This window comes from Chrysemys picta, chromosome 21 (assembly GCF_011386835.1).
Source record: "Chrysemys picta bellii isolate R12L10 chromosome 21, ASM1138683v2, whole genome shotgun sequence".
Lineage (NCBI taxonomy): Eukaryota > Metazoa > Chordata > Testudines > Emydidae > Chrysemys > Chrysemys picta.
Window position 1 is genome coordinate 17941506 of NC_088811.1, and position 21618 is coordinate 17963123.

At 41.6% G+C, this 21618-nt stretch overlaps 1 protein-coding gene across 11 annotated transcripts in view; it reads right to left on the reverse strand.

Moving 5' to 3' along the window:
- The window catches only part of SPEN (spen family transcriptional repressor), a 94458-nt gene that overhangs the window by 29251 nt on the left and 43589 nt on the right, over nucleotides 1-21618 (reverse strand). For all 11 annotated transcript variants that reach the window (XM_065574979.1, XM_065574974.1, XM_065574975.1 and 8 more), the window contains one exon: nucleotides 464-624. In XM_065574979.1, the coding sequence (XP_065431051.1) occupies nucleotides 464-624 (161 nt within the window). The remainder of the gene's footprint in view (nucleotides 1-463; nucleotides 625-21618) is intronic.

A 21618-nucleotide genomic window follows, 5' to 3' on the forward strand; every position in this document is an offset into this window, starting at 1 on the left:
TCAATGATGCAAGGAGCAGATGGAATTCTGATATTCAAAGGCCACATAAGGGCCATTCCACTGACTGGCCAGAGGCACTCAAAACAGAATGAAAAACTATACAACATCTCACCCCTCTGAATCTCGATCTTCAATGGAATAATACTGAAGTCTCCTGAATGTATCTTTGTTCAAAACTAAAGGCTTTTCACATATTATCTGACAATTTTATTGTAACATTATTATAGCAATAACCTTGAAACTAAGTTTCCTAAAGCATGGCTCATTAAACCGCACTTATATTTTCCCATGCAATATTAAATGATACTGGCAAATATTATTACAGAGGTTAATAAAATATTGCATTTATTTAATATCAGGTATGCATGATAAAGACAATTCTTCTAATCAGCCTGCTCCCATCCCTCTTTTCTTCTCCCTACTGACAACTCTGAAGAGACACTCTTTCACAAACGGATTTTACCTGTTGAGCGCACTGGAAGATTTTGAACCTTGATCCCAAAACTTTTACGGGGCTCATCTTTCTCCAGAGATGGAAGCAGCTGGGATGTGGGTGCTGGAACTGCTGTAGACTGAACTGATCGTGCTGGAGACTCGTCACTTGAGCTGCTGCTGGAGTCACTGCTGTGAAAGGGGTAAAAAACAGCAACTCAGTGTGAAAAGAGAAACAGACAATGAGTGGAGGCTGATGGATGTTTTTAAAATTAAAAACATAAATCAGTTTATTTTTTCTTTTTACTACTGAACAGTTATACATGCTCACCATCAAAGGCCATAAGTGCACGCTACTGAATACTAAGGTACTATTCATATCACACACCATCTCACAGCAGCAGTCAAAAGCGTGAAGACCGTTCATTTCCCATATATAAATTATGTTACATTTTAAAATAGCAATTATCAATACCAAACTGTGCTAATGAAGAAAACTACTTGGAGTGGATTCTTTAAAGTGTTTCCTTTTTCCTCTCTGATGCAGAAAACCTAGTTTCCCGAGCACACCCCTGCTTATACAAAGGAACTCATAATCATCTTCAAATATTCTCGTACAAAATCCTCAGAGGAGACCGGGAGAAGACAGTCAAGGAAACAGAATATGGGTAAAATGTCAAATAGATCCTGTTAATTAAATCTTCTCCATTATGATGGAATGTAAGTGTAATACAAAGTTTCATCAGTTTAGGAGCTGTGTGGGAAGACTGAAAAAACATACAGGTCTGCTGAGGCCTTAAAATCCCTTTCAGCATTCTCACACATAAAAGGAAATGCTATGGCATTGCCAGGTGCTTCTGTCAATCTGAAAATTGGCTTCATAGTTTCCCCCCAATGTGGCAGCCACATCTTTAAAAGAAGATTCTGCCTGTCCTGGCCCGCTGCGTGCCGTTGCCACCCCAGAGCCACTCCAGGTAAGCAGCGGTAGGCCGGAGCCTGCACCCCGAACTCCTCCCACACCCCAACCCCCTGCCTTGAGCCCCCTCCTGCACTTCACACCCCCTGCCCCGAGCCCCCTCGTACACCCTGCACCCCTCCTCTGCCCCAACCCCTTGCCCTGAGCCCCTTCCTGCACACTGCACCCCCTCCCACACCCCAATCCCCTGCCCCAGCCCTACATTCATGGCCCTGCATGCAATTTCCCCACCCAGATGTGGCAAAAAGTTTGCCCACCCCTGCTCTAAACTAAAGCATGAGGGTTTATAGCCCTGGGGGAGAAAAAATTCTATGTTCTCATTTTCTAACACCTAACTCCTTTTTCTGAATTTTGCTTTTCACTAAGTCAAAATAATATCTTCATGTTAATGTATTATGTACAAAAGTACTTTAATCAGTTTTAAATTTGTTGCTTTTCAATTTCACTTACTATTCCTTTGTTTTTATATTGTGAAAAATGACCAATAAGAGCAGGTCATTTACCTTCTCTACACCACTAAAGCTCCAATTAGGGCTGGGCTCCCATCTTGCTAGGCACCATACAAAACACAGAAGAGAGTCTCTGCCCCAAAGTGCTTAATTACAATTTAAAAGACAAGACATAAGAACAAAACAAAAAACCAAAAACCACTTACCAGAAGTACACACCTTGTAAATTAATTTCTTCCTGGTTTTCCCTTTACAGAACAGCTCCCCACCCCTGCCAACCTCCCATGTCTAGCAGCCAGCCAAACATCTTCACAGTCCTTGCTCCTCCTACTCTCCCCTGGCTCCACAGCAAGACAGAGGGAATAATAAACTACCAAGAGTGCGTGAATGCCTACTTGCAGCCACTTCCATTCCCTGTGATGGGAGCTGTGCCCCATGCTCATCCCCAGGGCAGGTGTCCCATATGAGACAAGCCCTGATCCCCCAAGTGTCCCATCGATCAAAGGATTTCATCGAGGTATCCACAATGATGCCCAGGTCTTTTTCCCAAGCAATGCACAGGACTAGTTAAAATTATTTCTTCCAGTGCACATTACTTTGCACTTATCAACCCTCTGAATTTTATATCCCTGAGTTGCCCATTCACCTAGCTTTGTTATTTCCCTCAGAAGTTTCTCACTGTCTATACTAGTCTTGACTAAATGCAATCTTTGCCACCTCACCATTTCACTCCCTTTTTTTCAGACCATTAATATATTAAAAACTTCCCTCCTAAAAATAAACCATGAGGCAACCCACTGGTAATCTTTTGCCCTGTGATCTTTTATTCCTTCTCTGTTTTCCAGTCAATTTCTAATTCATGACAACATTTTACCTCAAGCTCTTCCATCAAAATGAAATCCTTTTGTGCAGTACCTTGGGGAGAGGGGATACATAATTTGCACCATGCCAAGAGGTTTCTATTAGTCTAAAGGGGAATGCTGGTAATATCAATGATTAAGAAACAAATTGGCAAAAAAATGTGGAGAACTTCTTTGAAAGATGTGGCAGCACTTAATATCATATTGTTCCTTTTTAGAAGTGAGAATGCTGAAATAGATTTTATATATTTTCAATCTTCCTTCACAACTCCTAAGCTGTTAAAGCTCTGTATTACACTTAATTAAATCTTCTCCACGGTTAAACAGCACAATATTTTGCATTTTACACTTAACTCTACTAAAATTTTACCTGAGTGATATATGAGAGATACTTGTATTTTTTTAGGAATCAGAGTACAAAGTATTATCCACAGTGGTAGCACTTAACTCATACTTTATTATTCCTTTTTTGCCTGGATTAGCCACAAACAGCATTTTTGGATAGATTGTTTAAATACAGAGCATTCTGATTTTAGTAAAGTGTTCCATTAAGAGAAAGAACCTCAGCACTAAGGATCCCAGAGCAGCCTTAGCAGAAGAACTAATGCAAACATCTGGACAATACAGAAGAATTTTTCAGAGACGGTGATCATGCCCACAAACTTTTATTGATTTTGATGGGGGCTGAGTATGCATCTTCCTCTGCACATTAGACCATTGGTTCTTAAAAATATATTGAAAAAGATAACCCACCCATGTATAATCCTGAGACATGCCAGAAATGGAAGTTTTATAATCATTTCCTTAGTTTTTAAAGAGGAAAAAATACTAGAAAAGATCCAGTATGCAGACAATGTGTATTTTTGTTTTTTTTAAAAAGAGAGAGAGAAAGAAAATGAGAATGAATGTTTCCAGATGAAGAAACACAGAGGTAAGCATGGAAAACATTTGCATGCCTGAATTTTCAACCTCTGCGAATTGGGGTATGATGGAATGCTTAATTACAGCTGTATTCCAGGAGAGACATGGAAAACAAAATTAAAATAAGGCATTTGATAGCAAATAATACATATAACCTCAAAAAGGAAAAACAAATATCCGTTTAAACCATCCTTCAAAACTGAAATGTGCTAGCTATAGAAAGATGTACCCTACGCAACTAAGATTAGAATTTGGCTGTTCGTTTTCTAGCAAACAGTATGTAAAATACCTTCTCATTGTCAGCTTAGAAATAGAGGAATTTTACTAAGACTTCTTCCAACAAAACTTGTTTAACCACAGTAATTCACAGTTTTATATTTAAAGCAATTAGAAAAACAACTATTTCAGAAGCTAGGAAATTTAATACAAGACGAAAACAGACGACCTTAAACAATCCTTCCCATCATGCTCGTTGACAAATTTTTCCACAGTTAATCAGTGACTTGTGTCAATCCAAAAAGAGAGAGAAAATGGTTTCAAAACCTATAATTTTATTTTCCCCCTCCGGCTATATTGCAAAAATCAGAATGTACATGTTTAATTTTTTCATAAGTAAAATAAAATGTGCTCTGGCTCACAGCCTTTCCTCACAATAAGAAAATCTACTGTTCAGCATCCATGTAAACTTACTGACACATAATGCTACCAAAAAAGAATAGCCAATCTTCTGAAATGGGGTGGGGGGTGGGGGGGAAATGGTGTTTAAACAAGGAGGGTTTTTAATACCTCACAGCCCAGTCTATGGCCGGTTATTTATAACGGTGAATTTGTGTGACATCCCATTTCTTTTCATAACATCACATTGTTGTCAAACGCAGATTTATGACTTCACTTCAAATAAAAAAGTAAATTACAGTAAAGGAAATGAAGCTGGTTCTAGTGTAAAAGTCTTTAAAATAATAATTTGCCTTACAAAACTGGCTGGTGCTCATAACTAAATAACACTGAAAACATACCTAATAATAAGCAAGATAAAGTTATCTGTCTCCTTATTTTCTATTAAATTAAGAAAAAAAAAATCTTAAAAAAAAAAATAAAGAGCCCGATCCTACAATCTTATTCATGGTGGGCAGACTCCTGCACCCATACAGGACCCCACAGGCTTTATGGGATTCTGTCACCGGGTAATGTTCTAGCTGTGGGGATCAGATTACAGAATTGGAGGCCAAAACTTACTCACATCACTGGTTTAAGTACCTAGAACATCTAAAGCCTTTTTTTTCTGGTTTAAAATTGTGAGGGGGAAATCCCAAGTCACATTACAGTATCATAACATATATTCAGGTCTCTCTCTGTTCTTTCAATGACTTGAGAGAAAAGGTTTAGACCCACCTTTCCATGAAAATACCATCTTCTCAAGTAATTGTATTTTTTCAGTTCTGGCAACAAATTATAAAATTATACTATAATTTACACTTATGTATGAAAAATGAATGTGCTTGAAAAAAATGAACACAAAGAAAGTTATTCTCTTTGTTCCCCAGCAAAAAGGAGATAAAAGAGAGACTCCAAACCAGTCAATGTAACAAGGATACCTGCTGTTTCTTGTCAATGGCAGGCTGTGCTGAATCAAGGGATCTCACAACCTGCCATACCCTTTTGCAATTTTAAAATGTGGGACAATTGTCATTTCTGCGAATTGATTTCAGAACTCTGAGTCAGCTGTAACTGTGGTGGCTGCTGTTATTACAGCTACAGCAATGAGGAAACACTGCAGCCATTCATGTAAAATAAATTACAAAGAAGCATTAATGTGCGCTGAAGGCAACATACCGACAAACTTCAGGTTTTAAAATAGAGTCCCTCATAGTCAGAGTGGGTAAGAAACCCATCTGAAATCCTGTGATTTTTTTCAGGGGGAAATTTATGCCAAATTGCAACACAATAAATATTAAAATGACTTGCTTATAACTCCCTTTAGAAAGAGTTTATAAGCATAATTGGTAACTGATCCTTAATTCTTTTAGCAGTACTCAGACATTAATTTTTCTCCAAACTGAAATCAGCAGCTCTGCCTAGATCAGCTAGAAGTCAATCAGCAGTCAGGATAATTTATAGGAGAAGACTATCTCCTTCAAAGATCTATTAAGGAGAGTAAGACAGGACAACTCTTATCAGCATGAAGCCCAGCTTACTAAATAGGTTATTCACTGTGCTTGGTGTCAGCAGAAGATTTCCAATTCTAGTCAGGAAATCACAAGTAACTCAAACATGAAAACAATGTTTTCCTTCTTACCACATGACCAGTGTTAAGTCATGGTAGATTATTTGTATGCAAAAAATATCTGCTAACCATTTACTCATATGCCACTGATTTCCACCATGAGGAAGTTTATCCCTTTTAAATTCCCCTGATACACAACATGCTTTTGAAGAATTCTCACTTGGTCTCATGGACCTAACATGGTAGATTTTCTGGCAGTATTTTCTTGCAACTTGACATACAGTTCTGAAAAGTTTAATTTATTGCTTATAAAAATAAATGGTTACTGCTGAAGGGGTGGGGGAGAAAGGATACTGCTAACTGCAAAGGAAAAAATGTTCCCAATTGTTTAGTACTGCTGGCTCAGAGATTTGTCATATTCCATGCCAGAAATAGAGTAAGTCATCCTTTACACATTTTGTAAAGCACTCTGGGAACTTTTCTGGATGAAAAATTATGTATTGAAATAGGCAGACAGATAAGTTATTCAGATTTCTTTTACTGCATACAAGAGGTCTAGTACTCTAGAAATGCACAGTTTACACTACAATACACAAATTAAAATGACATTTAATCGTCCCCACAAACAATAGCTTGTCAAGCTCCTCCTTCCTCAGTGCCAGAATAAAGAGATACGCCTTTCTGCACATGCCTGCAAGATCAACAAGTTCAGGTTATTTCAGACCAAAATAGGGAATAAGTTCCAAAGCTGAGGGCCTCTCTAGTTCAAATGCCTCTGTTGATTATAACAACAGATATTTGTAAAAAGCAACAGAGGGTCCTGTGGCACCTTTAAGACTAACGGAAGTATTGGAGCATAAGCTTTCGTGGGTAAGAACCTCACTTCTTCAGATGCAAGTAATGGAAATCTCCAGAGGCAGGTATAAATCAGTATGAAGATAACGAGGTTAGTTCAATCAATCTGTTGGTTTCTTTTTTGGACCTGTCTTGTAGCAGGAGGTTTCTGGGTACACGTCTGGCTCTGTTGATTTGTTTCTTTATTTCCTTGTGTGGGTATCGTAGTTTTGAGAATGCTTGGTAAAGATCTTGTAGGTGTTGGTCTTGGTCTGAGGGGTTGGAGTAGATGCGGTTGTACCTCAGCGCTTGGAAATAAAGAAACAAATCAACAGAGCCAGATTTGTACCCAGAAACCTCCTGCTACAAGCCAGGCCAAAAAAAGAAACCAACAGAACTCCACTGGCCATCACCTACAGTCCTCAGCTTAAACCTCTCCAACCTCTCCAACGCATCATCAGTGATCTACAACCCATCCTGGACAATGATCCCTCACTTTCACAGACCTTGGGAGGCAGGCCAGTCCTCGCCCACAGACAACCCGCCAACCTTAAGCATATTCTCACCAGCAACCACACACCGCACCATAACAACTCGAACTCAGGAACCAACCCATGCAACAAACCTTGATGCCAACTCTGCTCACATATCTACACCAGCAACACCATCACAGGACCTAACCAGATCAGCTACAACATCACCGGCTCATTCACCTGCACATCCACCAATGTTATATATGCCATCATGTGCCAGCAATGCCCCTCTGCTATGTACATTGGCCAAACTGGACAGTCACTACGTAAGAGGATAAATGGACACAAGTCAGATATCAGGAATGGCAATATACAAAAACCTGTAGGAGAACACTTCAACCTCCCTGGCCACACAATAGCAGATGTAAAGGTAGTCGTCTTACAGCAAAAAAACTTCAGTACCAGACTCCAAAGAGAAACTGCTGAGCTTCAGTTCATTTGCAAATTTGACACCATCAGATCAGGATTAAACAAAGACTGTGAATGGCTATCCAACTACAGAAGCAGTTTCTCCTCCCTTGGTGTTCACACCTCAACTGCTAGCAGAGCACCTCACCCTCCCTGATTGAACTAACCTCGTTATCTCCATACTGATTTATACCTGCCTCTGGAAATTTCCATTACTTGCATCTGAAGAAGTGAGGTTCTTACCCACGAAAGCTTATGCTCCCAATACTTCTTTTAGTCTTAAAGGTGCCACAGGACCCTCTGTTGCTTTTTACAGATTCAGACTAACACGCCTACCCCTCTGATACAGATATTTGTGTATCTCCTGTACAAGTCTAGTAGGAGCCACCCCTTGAAACCTAATTGAACTCAGATCTATTGTTCTATTTAAGTCTCTCTCCAATAAACTGTAAGATGATTAAGTACAGGACTTGCAACAAGGCAAAACTCAGTCACCATCAGTCCCTAGTAACCCATGCTTCTGTTTCACTATAACCAGAGAGAAAATATTACAACTAGATTTCAAGTGTTGAAAAAAGTAGCTCCTGTAATCTCAAGAGGTGTGTTGTGGAGGTTTAACATGTTTCTTCTTCAGAGATGATTCACTTTGTTCTAATAACACTGACCTAAATAAGAAAGAGGATCAGCTGGGGGTGGCTCTGTATATACTAAATGCCCTGTAAGGCAACACTGGCACATGTCTAAGAATAACCTGTCCCTCAAGTCTGTGACAAAGAATGGCTTTTTACTTGTTAAGGTAAGAAGTCATTTAACCTAAACTGAATGACAACAGAAACTGAGTCAACCTACTAAAGATTCTCCTAATTTTGAGACCAAAATGTTAGAGTTTCTTACTCTATTTTCAGATTAGAGGGTAATAGTTGAGATAGGTTCAGCACACTAATGCAAAACATAGATTGTTTATGAAATGGAAGATCAGGGTTCAAACAAAGTGTTAATGAGTACATAAGTAGATTCGGCATGTACAAATGTCTGGAGGACCCAGGATTTGAAATAGATGGGGTGCTACATCTAATCCTCTTTCCACATATTTCACTATGTCCACAATCTTGGCCTTACGGTACTTTAACGTTTGTATTCAAAAGCATATTGGGATGCAAATGTGACATTCTCAGGTCTCTGAAAACTTGCCGCCCAAGGAATTTTGGTCTGTAAATGTCACACTTGTATATCTATAGAATAAAGTAATAAAGCACAGCTGTGCGAAATCTGAAAATATTGACAAAAATCAGACTGTGCATGAGCAGGGAATTATCATGCAACACTGGTGCATACAAAAAAAAAATCATATGCTACTCAAGGGGGAAAAAAAAAAAATCTATAAAAATGCTGCAATCACATAAAAGACGGTTATTAACCTTTTTGTAATTCTTGTTCTTTGAGATGTGTTGCACACATCCATTCCATGTTAGGTGCACACATGCTCTGCGCACAGTCACAATAAATTTTTCCCTCAGTGCTACCCATTGGGCCGGCTCTAGTACCTTCTGGTGCCGCGCGCTTATAGCGCGGCATAAGGGGACCAGCTGTCCTCGCACCCTCTCGGTACCTTCTTGCCGACTAACTCCAACAGAGGGGAAGACGGGTGGGTCATAGAAAATGGACATGTGCAACACATCTTGAAAAACAACAGTTACAGAAAGGTTAGTAACCGTCTTTTCTTCTTTAAATGCTTGCAGAAGTCCATTCCACATTAGGTGACTCCCAAGCAGCATCCTAAAAGGTAGGTTCAGAATTCATGAAGATGCGGATTGCAACACTGTCCTACCAAACCCAGCCTCATCCCTAGCTTGCTGGGTGATGACATGGTAGGAAGAAAAAGTATGCACCGACAACCAGGTCGCTGCTGAGGAAGCTTGTGCTCTCATAGAATAGGTGTCAGGACAGCAGGTGGTGGGACACCTGCCTGCTCATAGCATGTGTGACTGCAGGAAGTGATCCACAATGAAATTCTCTGAGCCGAAATGCGTAGGCCTTTCATCCTATCTGCTACTGCCACAAAGAGCTGCACGGATTTATGGAACAGCTTGGTCCTTTCTATATAGAAAGCTAAGACATGCCTAACATCCAGCGTGTGGAGACACTGCTCCCTCCCTATTCTTGTGCAGCTTCGGGAAGAAAACTAGCAGGAAAATAGCCTGATTACAATGAAACCATGTTCAGGAAGAACATAGGGTGTTTATCTTGTCCTTAAAAACACCATGTATGGGGGTTCTGAAGTAAGGGCCGTGATCTCTGAGACCCTCCTGGCCAAGGTAACTGCTATCAGAAAGACAAGCTTCCAGGAAAAGTATGACAGGTATGACTGATGCCAGTGGGTCAAAGGGAATGCCCGGGAGCCTTGTCAGGACCAGGTTTAAGTCCCACAGGGGAATGGGTTCCCGGATCTGCCAGTGTAGCCTTTCTAAGCCCATAAGGAGGCAAATAGACATTTCGTGTGAAAAAACTGACCATCTACAGGAGGATGGAAAGCTGAGATGGCTCCTAAATATACTTTAACAGATGAAATAGCTAGGCCTTAATGTTTCAGATGAAGCAGATACTCCAGCACAGTCTGGAGAGGTGGCCTAGTGGGTGAGAGGGGTCGATGGCATGATCCAATGGTGAAATGCTTCCACTTGGCGAAGTAGCTCCCGTAGATTGTTTCCTGCTGCCTAGCAAAACCTGGTGGACTTGCTCTGAACAGGCCAGTTCCACAGGATTTAACCATGGAGCTTCCACACGGCCGGGGGGGGGGGGGGGGGGGGGGGAAGCACTGAGGTTTGGGTGGAGCATTCGACCATGATCTTGCAAGATCAGGTTGGGAGTGGGGTGGGCAACCTTGGGGTTGCTCCTGACAGGTCTAGTAACGTGCAGAACCAGTGTTGGGGGCTATAAGAATAACCCTCACCCTGTCCCGCTTGACCTTTAGTAAGATTTTGTACATGAGAGGAATGGGGCGGTGGGGGGAGGCAATGCGTAGAACAGGTGCTTTGTCCAAGGGAATAGGAAGGCATCTGTGAGCAAGCCTGGGCTGCAGCCGCACAGGGAGCAAAACTGATGACATTTCCTGTTCTGCGTGGTCACAAACAAGTCTATGAGGGGAATCCCCCACTGCAGGGAAATGGTCCTTACTATATTGGAGCAAAGGGACCACTTATTGTGAGAGGAGAAAGACCTGCTGAGGTGATCTGCCAGTTTGTCTGGGCTCCCAGAAGGGGAGAAGCTTTGAGGTGGATTGAGTGCTTCATGCAGAACTAGAACAAGTGAATGGCCTCTTGACACAGGGGAAGAGCGGGCCCCTCCCTCCTGCTGATGTAAAACATGGCTGCCGTGTTGTCCGTAAGGACTCATACAAGCTTGCTAGCGATGTGGGGTAAAAATGTGGCATGCTAGGTGGACTGCTCTGAGCTCTCTGATGTTTATATGCAAGGAGAGCCCCTCCTTGTGTCCTGAGGTGCCCCAGGTGAGCCCCCCCAACCTAACTCAGATGCATCTGAGATTAGGGATACCAAGGGTTGGGGTCTGACAAAGGGAATGCCAAAGCCTACCGACTGGGGATCCCTCCACCATTCGAAGGAGGCAAGGACTGGAGTGAGAACTGTGAGCACAGAGTCTAAATGATGATGGTTCGGTAAATACACCAAGGCCAGCCAAGCCTGAAGGGGTCTAAGGCACAGTCCCACAAGCTGCACCACATGTGTGTCCGCAGCCATATGACCCAATAGTCTTTGGCAGAAATGGGCTGTCATGACCAAGTGGGCCTTGACCTGTGATATCAGTGGCACCATTCTTTGGAAGTGGTGTCCAAACAAGCCCACTGGGAGGAAGACCTGACCTGGGTAGAATCAAGCACCACTCCAATAAACTCTATCCTCTGTACTGGGATGAGTGTTGACTTCTGCTCGTTTATCAGCAGGACAAGAGCTCAAAAGTTTGCTTGAACGAGATGGATGCTGGCTTTCCCCTGGGCCTGGGACCAGCCAGTCATCGAGGTAAGGATACACCTGCACCCCTTGTCTCAGGAAGGCCCCACCATGCATTTCATGAAGACCCATGGGACTGCTGACAAGCCGAACGGGAGGACAGTAAACTGGTAGTAGGTCTGGTTCACAACAAACAGGAGAAACCTTCTGTGGCCTCAAAAAATGGAGATGTGGAAACTGGCATCTTTCAAATCGAGTCCCCTGGATCCAGAGAGGGAATGATGGAGGCCAGGGAGACCATGCGGAACTTCGGCTTTTTGAGAGAATTGTTGAGGCAATGCAGGTCTAGGATAGGTTGTAGACCCCCTTTGGCCTTTGGGATTAGGAAATAACGGGAGTAAAACCCTTTCCCCCTCAGGTTCTGAGGCACCTCCTCCATGGCTCCTATCCCAAGGAGGGCTAGCACCTCCTGGGATAAACATTGCTCATGAGAAGGGTCCCTGAAGAGGAACAGGGATGGGGGGTTGGAGGGAGCGGTGGAACTAAACTGAAGCATATAACCTTCCTCCACTGAACTCAGCACCCAACGGTCTTTGGTGATAAGGGATCACGCCAAGCTGAAGCGGGACAGGTGATCCAAAAACAGGTGAACAGGATCTGGTATAGGAACTGGTATAACGCCTTTGGGCGCCCCCATTCAAAGTTCTGTTTGGAGCCTTCTGAGTATCGGGAGGGCCAGGTAGCAAGGCCGAGGCAGACGGGGGCAGTTGTCTGCACCTATAACCTCGACTTTGCTTTTTGAGCAGATCCTGACAGGGCGGCAGAGTTGAGTAGCAGGCCAGTTGTTCAGGCCTGACATGCTTCATTGAAGGAACTGGGGCAGACACACCCAGGGATTTGAGGGTAGCACTGGAATCCTTCAAACCATGGAGCCTTGGGTCCATTTGCTCTGAAGAGAGCAAAGCTCTCTCGAATGGAAAGTCCTAAAGGGACTGTTGAACCTCCAGCCGGTAGGCCCGAGCACTGGAGCCAAGAGCATGGCTATCACCGATGTCATGGTTTTGGGTGACATATCCGCTGCATCCATGGCAGCTTGAAGGAAAGCCCTGGCTATAGCCTTCCTGTCTTTCACCAGAGCAGAGAACTCCTGCCTGGATTCTTGGGGGAGCAAGTCCGTGAACTCTGACATGGAGTCCCAGACACTGAAATTGTACCTCACTAGCAATGCCTGCTGGTTGGAGATGCAGAACTGTAAGCCGCCAGTAGAATACACCTTTCTATCAAAAAAGTGCAGCTTCTTTGAGTCTTTTGCCTTGGGGATCGCCTCTTGCAGCCCCTGCCTGTCTCTTTCATTGGCCTACGAGACCAATAGGGACTCGGGAGGGGGGTCGGAGTATAAGTATTCATACCCCTTCACGGGAACAAAGTACTTCTTCTCTGCCCTCTTCAAAGTGAGGGCAGAAAGGATGGTGTTTGCCACCGCATTTTGATTGGATCCATGATGGCCTCATTGAGAGGTAGAGGCAACTTTGACGGGGCTACTACGGCCAAAATGTCAACCAAACTGTGGTAGGGCTCTAACCACCTCCACTTCCAGCCATAGGTTTGAGGCCACTCTCTTCAATAGCTCCTGGTGAGCCTTGAAGTCATTCTGGGGCATTGAACTGCTCATCCTCAAACACTGCCTCTTCTAGGGAGGAGGTGGCGGTGGCAGCCTGAATCGGCACATGGCCCTTCTCTCCTTCTGCACCGACTAGAACCCACAGCTCCAGGTCCTGAGGATCGGTACTGGGTTCGGTATCAGAGTCCAGGTTGGGCCCCCACTTGGTGCAACAGATGAGCCCTTCTCTCTGACACCAGAGTAGGAATGGCTAGAAGGAGGGTCAGGCACCAGAGGAAAACCCCAGGGGTTCCAAAAAGACCACTGCATTTGTATGGGCCAATGTCCATGGGGCCAGGCACTCAGAGGCATACGCAGCGACTTTCTAATATGCCAAGGTTGACCATCACAGGCGGTAAGAAGGAAGTGAGAGGGTGCGAGGTCGGCTGGTCCCCTTATGGTGCGCCATGAGCATGCGGCACTAAAGCCGACCGAACAGGGTAACACCGAGGGACAAATTTCCAGTGACTGTACGCAGGGCATGTGCAAGTACTCGACGAAGAAAACTGGGATACCCTCTATCCCTCAACTTTTCCTGTCTTCACATAACTGGAAAGGAATCCTATAATCTCATGTTGGAGTGCTTCATAATTCGAAATCTAACTAAACAAACACAAACTTGTTTAAAACACCAGAAGAAACCGGCATGTTGATTTTTGTAATTTCTTGGTACTACTGAATCACCCAATTTATTTATTTCATTTTTTAAGTTAGTTGTCCCTTCCTTCACAGTCCCTGATCAGAAGGCCCAGGGCGCACTTGTATTTTTAAACCCAGATGACTAGGATTTTACAATGTTATCTTTTAGTTTCATTCCAGGACAATATGAATATCCTCTTTACTAATTATATTGGTATGGTTAGGAAATATCAAAATTAATGAAAAACAGTGGGCTGAAGCCAATCATGGGACAGATTAAAGTGATGCTGATGGGAGAGAGGAAATCACTTCAAAGAATTTGCCACTTCCAAAATATCCCACCCATAAAGGCATCTACCTAAAATTTCCAGTTGGTTGAAAATGCAGCAGGTTATGTCTGCACTACAAAGCATACGTCAGCATAGTCTCCTATTGTAGATGCAGCCTACAGCAACATAAGGAGTTTTTCTACCAGTGTAGGAACACCACCTCCCTGAGCAACATTAGCTATGCTCTTCTGTCAGCATACCTGTATCTACACTGTGGGTTTTGTCGGCATAGCTATGCTGATATGGAGTAGGGTTTTTTTTTTGGGGGGGGGGGGGTTGTATTAATCTTCAAGTGGCTCAAGTTACCTGAGAAATCACTGCTGTAATCATGGCCTTTTAAAACATGTATGTTACTTCGGAACAACAGAACTAACAAAGCTCAAAAATAAAACTCATTAAATCAGGAAAAAGAGCTCTCTCAACAACTGGCCACAACCACAGAACTCAATGCTAGGGAAACAACAAAGTAATGTTGAATCTCACCACTTTCCAAACAAAGCATAAATGCCACTTCTTGACAGAACTTTCCCACAATTAAAGTAAACTCCCACCAACACACGGGGCAAAGAAAGGGGCGGAGGGGTGAGGGCAACCAACAATCCTCCTCTTTCACCACTAACTTCAGTGGAAGCAGAATTAGACGAGGGCTGAGCACTCGTGAAAACCATCCTGTAAGTATAACTTTCAAAAGTCCGAGGTACTTGGATATCACAATAATGGAGAACATGTGATAAATAGATATGGTCTATGTAATGTTCATGACCTGGATTTTCACTCACATAAAAAGTATTATGTAACAGTTGTTTCTAATCTGAGTAAGTTAGAGTAACAGCCCCTATTTCTGAATAACCACCAGTGACAGATACACACTATGGCATTACCTATACTAGCTTAAAAAAAAACCAAACACTCACCATTACCCTACAAATAATTTCCACACAGGTGCATCTCTGTTGGTGCTTACAACCACACAGTGGAGCACGAGGGCAGACAGGCTGCTGGCATCTTAACCACAATGTTTAAACCTGCTCTGAGCATGTTTACATGACAGAGGGTGGTAGCTTGGCCCTACTGAAGTCAATGGCAAAACTCTCATTGACATCTATGGGACTAGGATTTCATTCTGTGTTTAAAATGCTGGTGGACTGATCTCCACTAGCGCGCCCACTCTCAGTTGCTCACATTGGTGATAATACAATGATGGGAAATATTAAGAAAAATGCTTGCAAAGAGATAGCATAATTCACTAGAGGGCAGCTCTATTCCATTTAGAATAAATTGCTTCCAACCCCTTGGGTTGAAATGGCCATAAAATAGCAAATAAACAACTTTTACCAACTATCTGTGCACAACCTAAATTAATACTTCACAATTTCCACCTAAAAATGGATTAAATCTTCAAAATGATTCAAGTTCAACAGCCGTGAGAGGCATGTATGTGTTATGATCCTTATTTTTTCAATGGAAAAACTGAGGCAGAAAGAGGCTAAATGCCTTGCCTAAGGTCACTCAGTGAGTCAGTGAAAGCAGGAAGAGAAATCATCTACCATCTCTCACTCATGTGTTCTAATCATTAGACCACAATCCCTTTAAAAAGTAAAGAAAGCAAAGTTCTGAGATAATTAAAAATACAACTCTGGAGCACTTTCACTAAAAGATGGATTAATTTATTGTAAAAAGATTTGTGTTACAAGAAGAATTATGTACAATTTAGGGGACTGTTGCATTTTTTCAAAGAAAGACTTTATAAAAAATGTCTGCTTTTAAGTATTTTATTGTCTGCTGAATCAAGGAGTAAGTGGAATTTGGGGGAATTTTTTCCCCCTCTGTTCAAGTCAGTTCCCTGGAGAGCCAATATTTCTTAAAAACAGTTCTAAAAACATTTTGGTTAAACTATATTGACTATGTCAAAAATTATATCTCTATCTAGAAGCACTGCTGATTATACTTCAGGGAGAAAGTATTTTTCATATGTACACTAAAAAACTGAAGAGATCAAAAAGTGAACTTTATTACTGTATCATTTTAAAAACATCCTTTAGTCTCTTAAAAATACAGGATGTGATTCACCACTAAGATATTTCAGTCTTATGTTGGTTTAGCTTCATTTCAATGTAAAACTGCAATAACGCAGTGGTGAATCAGGCCTAAACACCGCAGAATTAATATTTATCTCGATCTTCACAATGCTGTGCTAACTACAAAACAAAATATCACTTGTTGAATTTCTAGTTTGCTAGGGTTTCATGTGATTTTGAAATCATCTATCCTCTCTGGCATAAATAAACACAATTGTTCTTCAGATGGGAGTTGCATTTAAAACCAACGCCAAGATAAACAGCTGATAAACAAATGCCTCCTAAGTAAAATCTGGAACATGCAAAGGGCTTAATATAGAAATTCCATTTATGGCAGATATCACTTTGTGTAAGTTTAGCATTTCTAAAAATGGTAGTCTTTGTCAAAACATTGAAATGGAAAAGAAAAATGGACAAAGTAACTTTCATAATCACAATAAGAATTAATACATACGTAAGGGATATTTCTGACCCCAGAAACATGGGTTCTGATTCTCCATTGCCTTGCACCTTGTGCAGTCATTTAAACTAATGCAAAGCAAGTGTAAATCACTACCATTCTGATTGGATAGCCTTTTACATCTGCTTTGCACTTATGAGGAGGCCTGTCCAAGATGCAGAACAACAGAGAATCAAGTCCATAATGTTCAGTTCTATGGCCCTAATCTACATACAATATAAAAGACAAGGCATTTGATGGGCAGTACGTTAGAGATTAATTTTCAATTTAAGCCTGCAAAGAACTGATGGAACTACAAAGGAACACCTTTCCTGGAAGTCATTTGATTTTTTTTTTTTTAAATCAGCAGCAAGTTCAGAGATATTTTTGAAAGGAGCAAGCACAAATAATAAAGTATATCTTCAGGTAAAATTTAAAGTGGATAGAAGCATTTATATTTATGTAAGTCACACAAATAAAACATTCTTTAAAGTGCTTAAGGCTTCAGGTAAATCAGGTAAAGAGCTTCTCTCTGTCAAATTTCAAAACCCATATAAAGTTTTGCCTCTCATTTGATTAAGTAATAAAACACAATATTGGCAACAGCAAATGTTCAAAAACCCCAAGTCTTTTCTCAAATAGAGAAATAAAGGGATCCCTTTCCAAAACGCTGTTATTTAACTTAACTCAGCAATATTGCTGTTGTGGTTTATTGATGCAACCCTATGTCTAACTTACCAATAGTACACTGTATTTTTAGGGGGGAGGGGGCTTACAGACTTTTGTCTGTAAACTAAGGCCTGGTCCCCACTAAGCCCCCACTTCGGACTAAGGTACGCAAATTCAGCTACGTTAATAACGTAGCTGAATTCGAAGTACCTTAGTCCAAACTTACCGCGGGTCCAGACGCGGCAGGAAGGCTCCCCCGTCGATGCCGCGTACTCCTCTCGGCGAGCTGGAGTACCGGCGTCGACGGCGAGCACTTCCGGAATCGATTTATCGCGTCTTAACCAGACGCGATAAATCGATCCCAGAACATCGATTGCCTGCCGCCGGACCCTCCGGTAAGTGAAGACGTACCCTAAGTGGTAAATTCTGATCCACAGACCCAAGGATCCCTTGCCACAGAAAAACTAGAACAGTTCCATTTTACCAAATGGGGGTGGGAGGTGGGGGTCATAATTCAGAGAGTACACAGGAGAATTTATAGAGGTGGGGCTTGTGTATCCACAGCTACACTGATTCACTGGCTTTTCCTTCTCACTCTTCAAACCATATGGCATGGAGTTAAAAAGCTACTCAAGCCATGAATATGAAGTAGGAGCCATGAAGAAGCTAACCTGACACACTGTGGGCTATGGGATAGAAGGAGATTTCTTCCCCAACTTCCAAGGAATTCCCAAATCCAAAGCCCACCTGCTCAGGCTGTGAACTGGTACAGCATTTACAGCTTATGTAGAATAGACTTTAAAACACCGACAATATATTGCAGTAGGAAATATTTTACAAGACAAATAAAAAATAATAATTTGACGTCAGCCTTCTTTTTCATGTAATCTTTTTGATTTGTACAAATTAAGGGAAACCCGAACATATAAAAAACAACTCTAGAGCCTTCTGAAGCTCTCTTTAAATACTTCTAATTAATTAGTTACCACCGTCAGAGTATATCCCAGGTGATTTCCCCCTCCAAAAAAAAAAAAAAAATCCAACATGCTGTTATTTACACTTTTTAAAGAAGTGTCTGAGGAAATGGGTGATAAATTCCCTGACTTTGAAAGTGAAGACAACCTCAAGAAGAGCTCTGTAGAACTTGAAAACTAGCCTCTTTCACCAGCAGAAGTTTGTCCAGTAAAAGTTATTACTTCACCCACTTTGTCTCGCACGTACCCTGGGACCAACACAGCTACAACACCACTGCAAACAACCACTGTTGGTTTACCGTAGCTATATCAGGAATAGTAAATCCAGTCTCCCCTATTTTTGCTCCAGGATTCCTTGCAGGAAGCTGTCACAAAGAGAGCTTTACTCCTAAATAATAGAAGCATTAAAAGTGTCAATTAACAAGAAACCCAGAGCTTTAAAAGGTATGGCTAAAAATCCCTCTCAATTACTCAGATCTCAGACTCTTGTGATAACTGGAAAATTAATGTGGTTTTGACATCTATAGAGTAAGACAGGGGAAAAAAGGTTAAAGCAAGACCTGGTATTTCCAATATTAAAAAAAATGTTTAAAAATACTTTCACACCCTCTTTTTAAAATCAAAGATGCAAAAGGAGGATAAAACTCCCCTTTTTCTCCTCTGCAGGTTCCCAGTATCAATGTTGAAACTTCGTCCAGATTCCAACATACAACAGAGTGGTACGCTTCCCTTCTGGTTGCTAGAAGAGCCTCCAATGGTCAAAGAGCCCTTCTTCAACAGAAGCTTCCATCAATTTCCATGCAGTCAATTTCAGTTCAGCTGAATGTGGATACGCAAGAGTCCCGGTCTGAGAAGGTCCTTGTGAACTGACAGAGGTGAACTTTCTTTCATCTGGATTAGTTTAAAAACAACACTCTCCAAGATCAATATGATGCTATGGTAATACAAATGCTAGATTTACCATGGCATCTAATCTCTGATTTTTGTTTACTACTATTATCTTCAGGAGGAATGGAATAGGTGGAAAACCAGACAGATGCTCTTGGGTCATGTCTGGACTGATTCTCATGTTATCAAAGCCAATGGATTCCTTCTCCTGCAGAGGAATACATGTCACTGGGTTTGCTCTGTGCACAAAAAAGAGTTTAGTACTTGGTCCCCATACAGCTGTAGTGTAGAACGGAAGCTCAATTTCACTTGCTCATTTCTGGGGCAGAGTAACCAGCCAACTCTCCACTTTTATCTCTCTCGTTTTTATGAAGAAAAAAAACTTTTATGGGCTACTCTACTTCCTTGTGAAACAAATGATTTTTGTTCCCCCCCCCCCCCCCCAATCATACTCACATGTTGCCATTGTATTTTCTGTCATACCAGTATATGCCTGATTTGTCTCTTCCTGACCATTGTAAATGCCAGATGATCTGACCGGAGCTCTTACCAGCTTGTGCTTTTTGATGCCCACGAGGAATTGGTTTTGGCTTTCTTAGGTAGGTGGTCTCCCATTTGAATAGATTCATGTCTGTTGGTTTAGACAACAAATCCTGCATCTTGACAGGGAGTTAGACTAGATTACCCTTGCAGTCCCGTCAAATGCTATGATTCTATGTGCATAGTTGTTATAATTCTCTCTACTTCCGGGAGAGAGCCTGCAGACAAACTTGTGGGGGAGTAGCCACCATTTGTAGGATGAGATTATGACCTGTATAACCACTACCTTTGTTGCTGATGTTGCAGATTATCTAAGGATGAAGAGGCAAGAGACATCTGAAGCAGTTTCATGTGGAACTGGAGCCACATCAATATAGAAAACAAAACTTCCTGAAGAGTCACATTAGATATCTATTGGCGACTACTAAATCAGCCAAACAGTTGATATAATTATGAGTGGTCTCTCCTTGGAGGTAAAGATTTTCTCCATTACTATGTTAGAAGACTCAAAAGGCGTTCTAATAATAAGACAATATAGTAATAAGGGGATTCTTTGGAGGTGATGTTCAAGGATCTGCAAGTAGGAAGGAACACAACTGGGCTGGTTGGTATTTGCTTTAGCTATCTTCTCCAAGTGGGATCAGACAAGCACGTAGAAGGTATCTGAATCCTCTTCTCTTTAATAGTTGCCAAAGATAAGAACTTTGTATCTGAAGAATTTTTTGTGGCTATCCACATTAATTTCTTTCACATCTACGGAGGTTAAGAAATCTGTGAGGGAAATGGCTAAAACAGAGTTTCCACGTGTAACTTGACCTTGTTGGTTGTTTAAAGATCTGAGCTCCAATCATTCTGATCCCTTTTTGAGGGTGCACTACAAAAATGTAGTATATAATCAATATCTGGCAGTGGAATCTTATTGGAAAAAGTGAGATGTTGCTTCTTTTGAACATAGTTGCTTTGGTTATTTTCTTGATATCTGAGATGTTAAGAATCTGCCCTAGGGGACAAGGCTGTGATTTTCCGCTGATGTTTACATTGCAACCTCCACTCAGAATGGTTGCATCAGTACACAGTTACACAGAGTTTTTCTGAGTGGAGGCAGATTTATTTCTGTAGGTCCCAAAGAACTGATCTCTTTCAAATCGGTTTTCTTTTCCTCTACCATGGCTGGATTCTCTCTGCAGAAATTGAGAGTACTGTTAGTTCTGAAATGGCTGCCTACTCAAATAGGTTGGTCTGACACATTTCATCTGATGTTCTGTAGAGGGATATCTAGTGGCTCACTAAAAAGCTGTCCAACTAAAATACTTTGATGCAATCATTAGTACCTTCATCACTTGAGAATTTGCATTCCACGAGCTAACTCAGATATGTCTTCTATAGCATGGTGACTTGGAAGTAAGCTGCAAATCTGATCCAATGAAACATCCAATATGAAGGATAAAGCCTGCAAGATCTTTTGGGAGATGGTTTTAAGCTTTTTTCCATTGCAGGTTGATTGCCATCAGTTCATGTCCAAGCCAGAGTAGCTTGAGTATAGCATGTTGTTTTTAAGATGAGTGCTACAGCCTCACAGCCATGGTTCACAGAGAATTCTACCTTCCTGTTCCCTAGTTCTTTAAGGAGGCAGTTCTCCTATGGAAGGTATTACAGTGCCTGACTAGGAATGTCCACTACTGCATCTATTTCTTCAGGGAAATAAAAAAATTGTTTTCTTTTTGTGGATAACACAGATTCTAAATTTGCAATTTTAATCCAAGATTTACAGGGATGTTCCATCTCTGTTTTAGTTACATC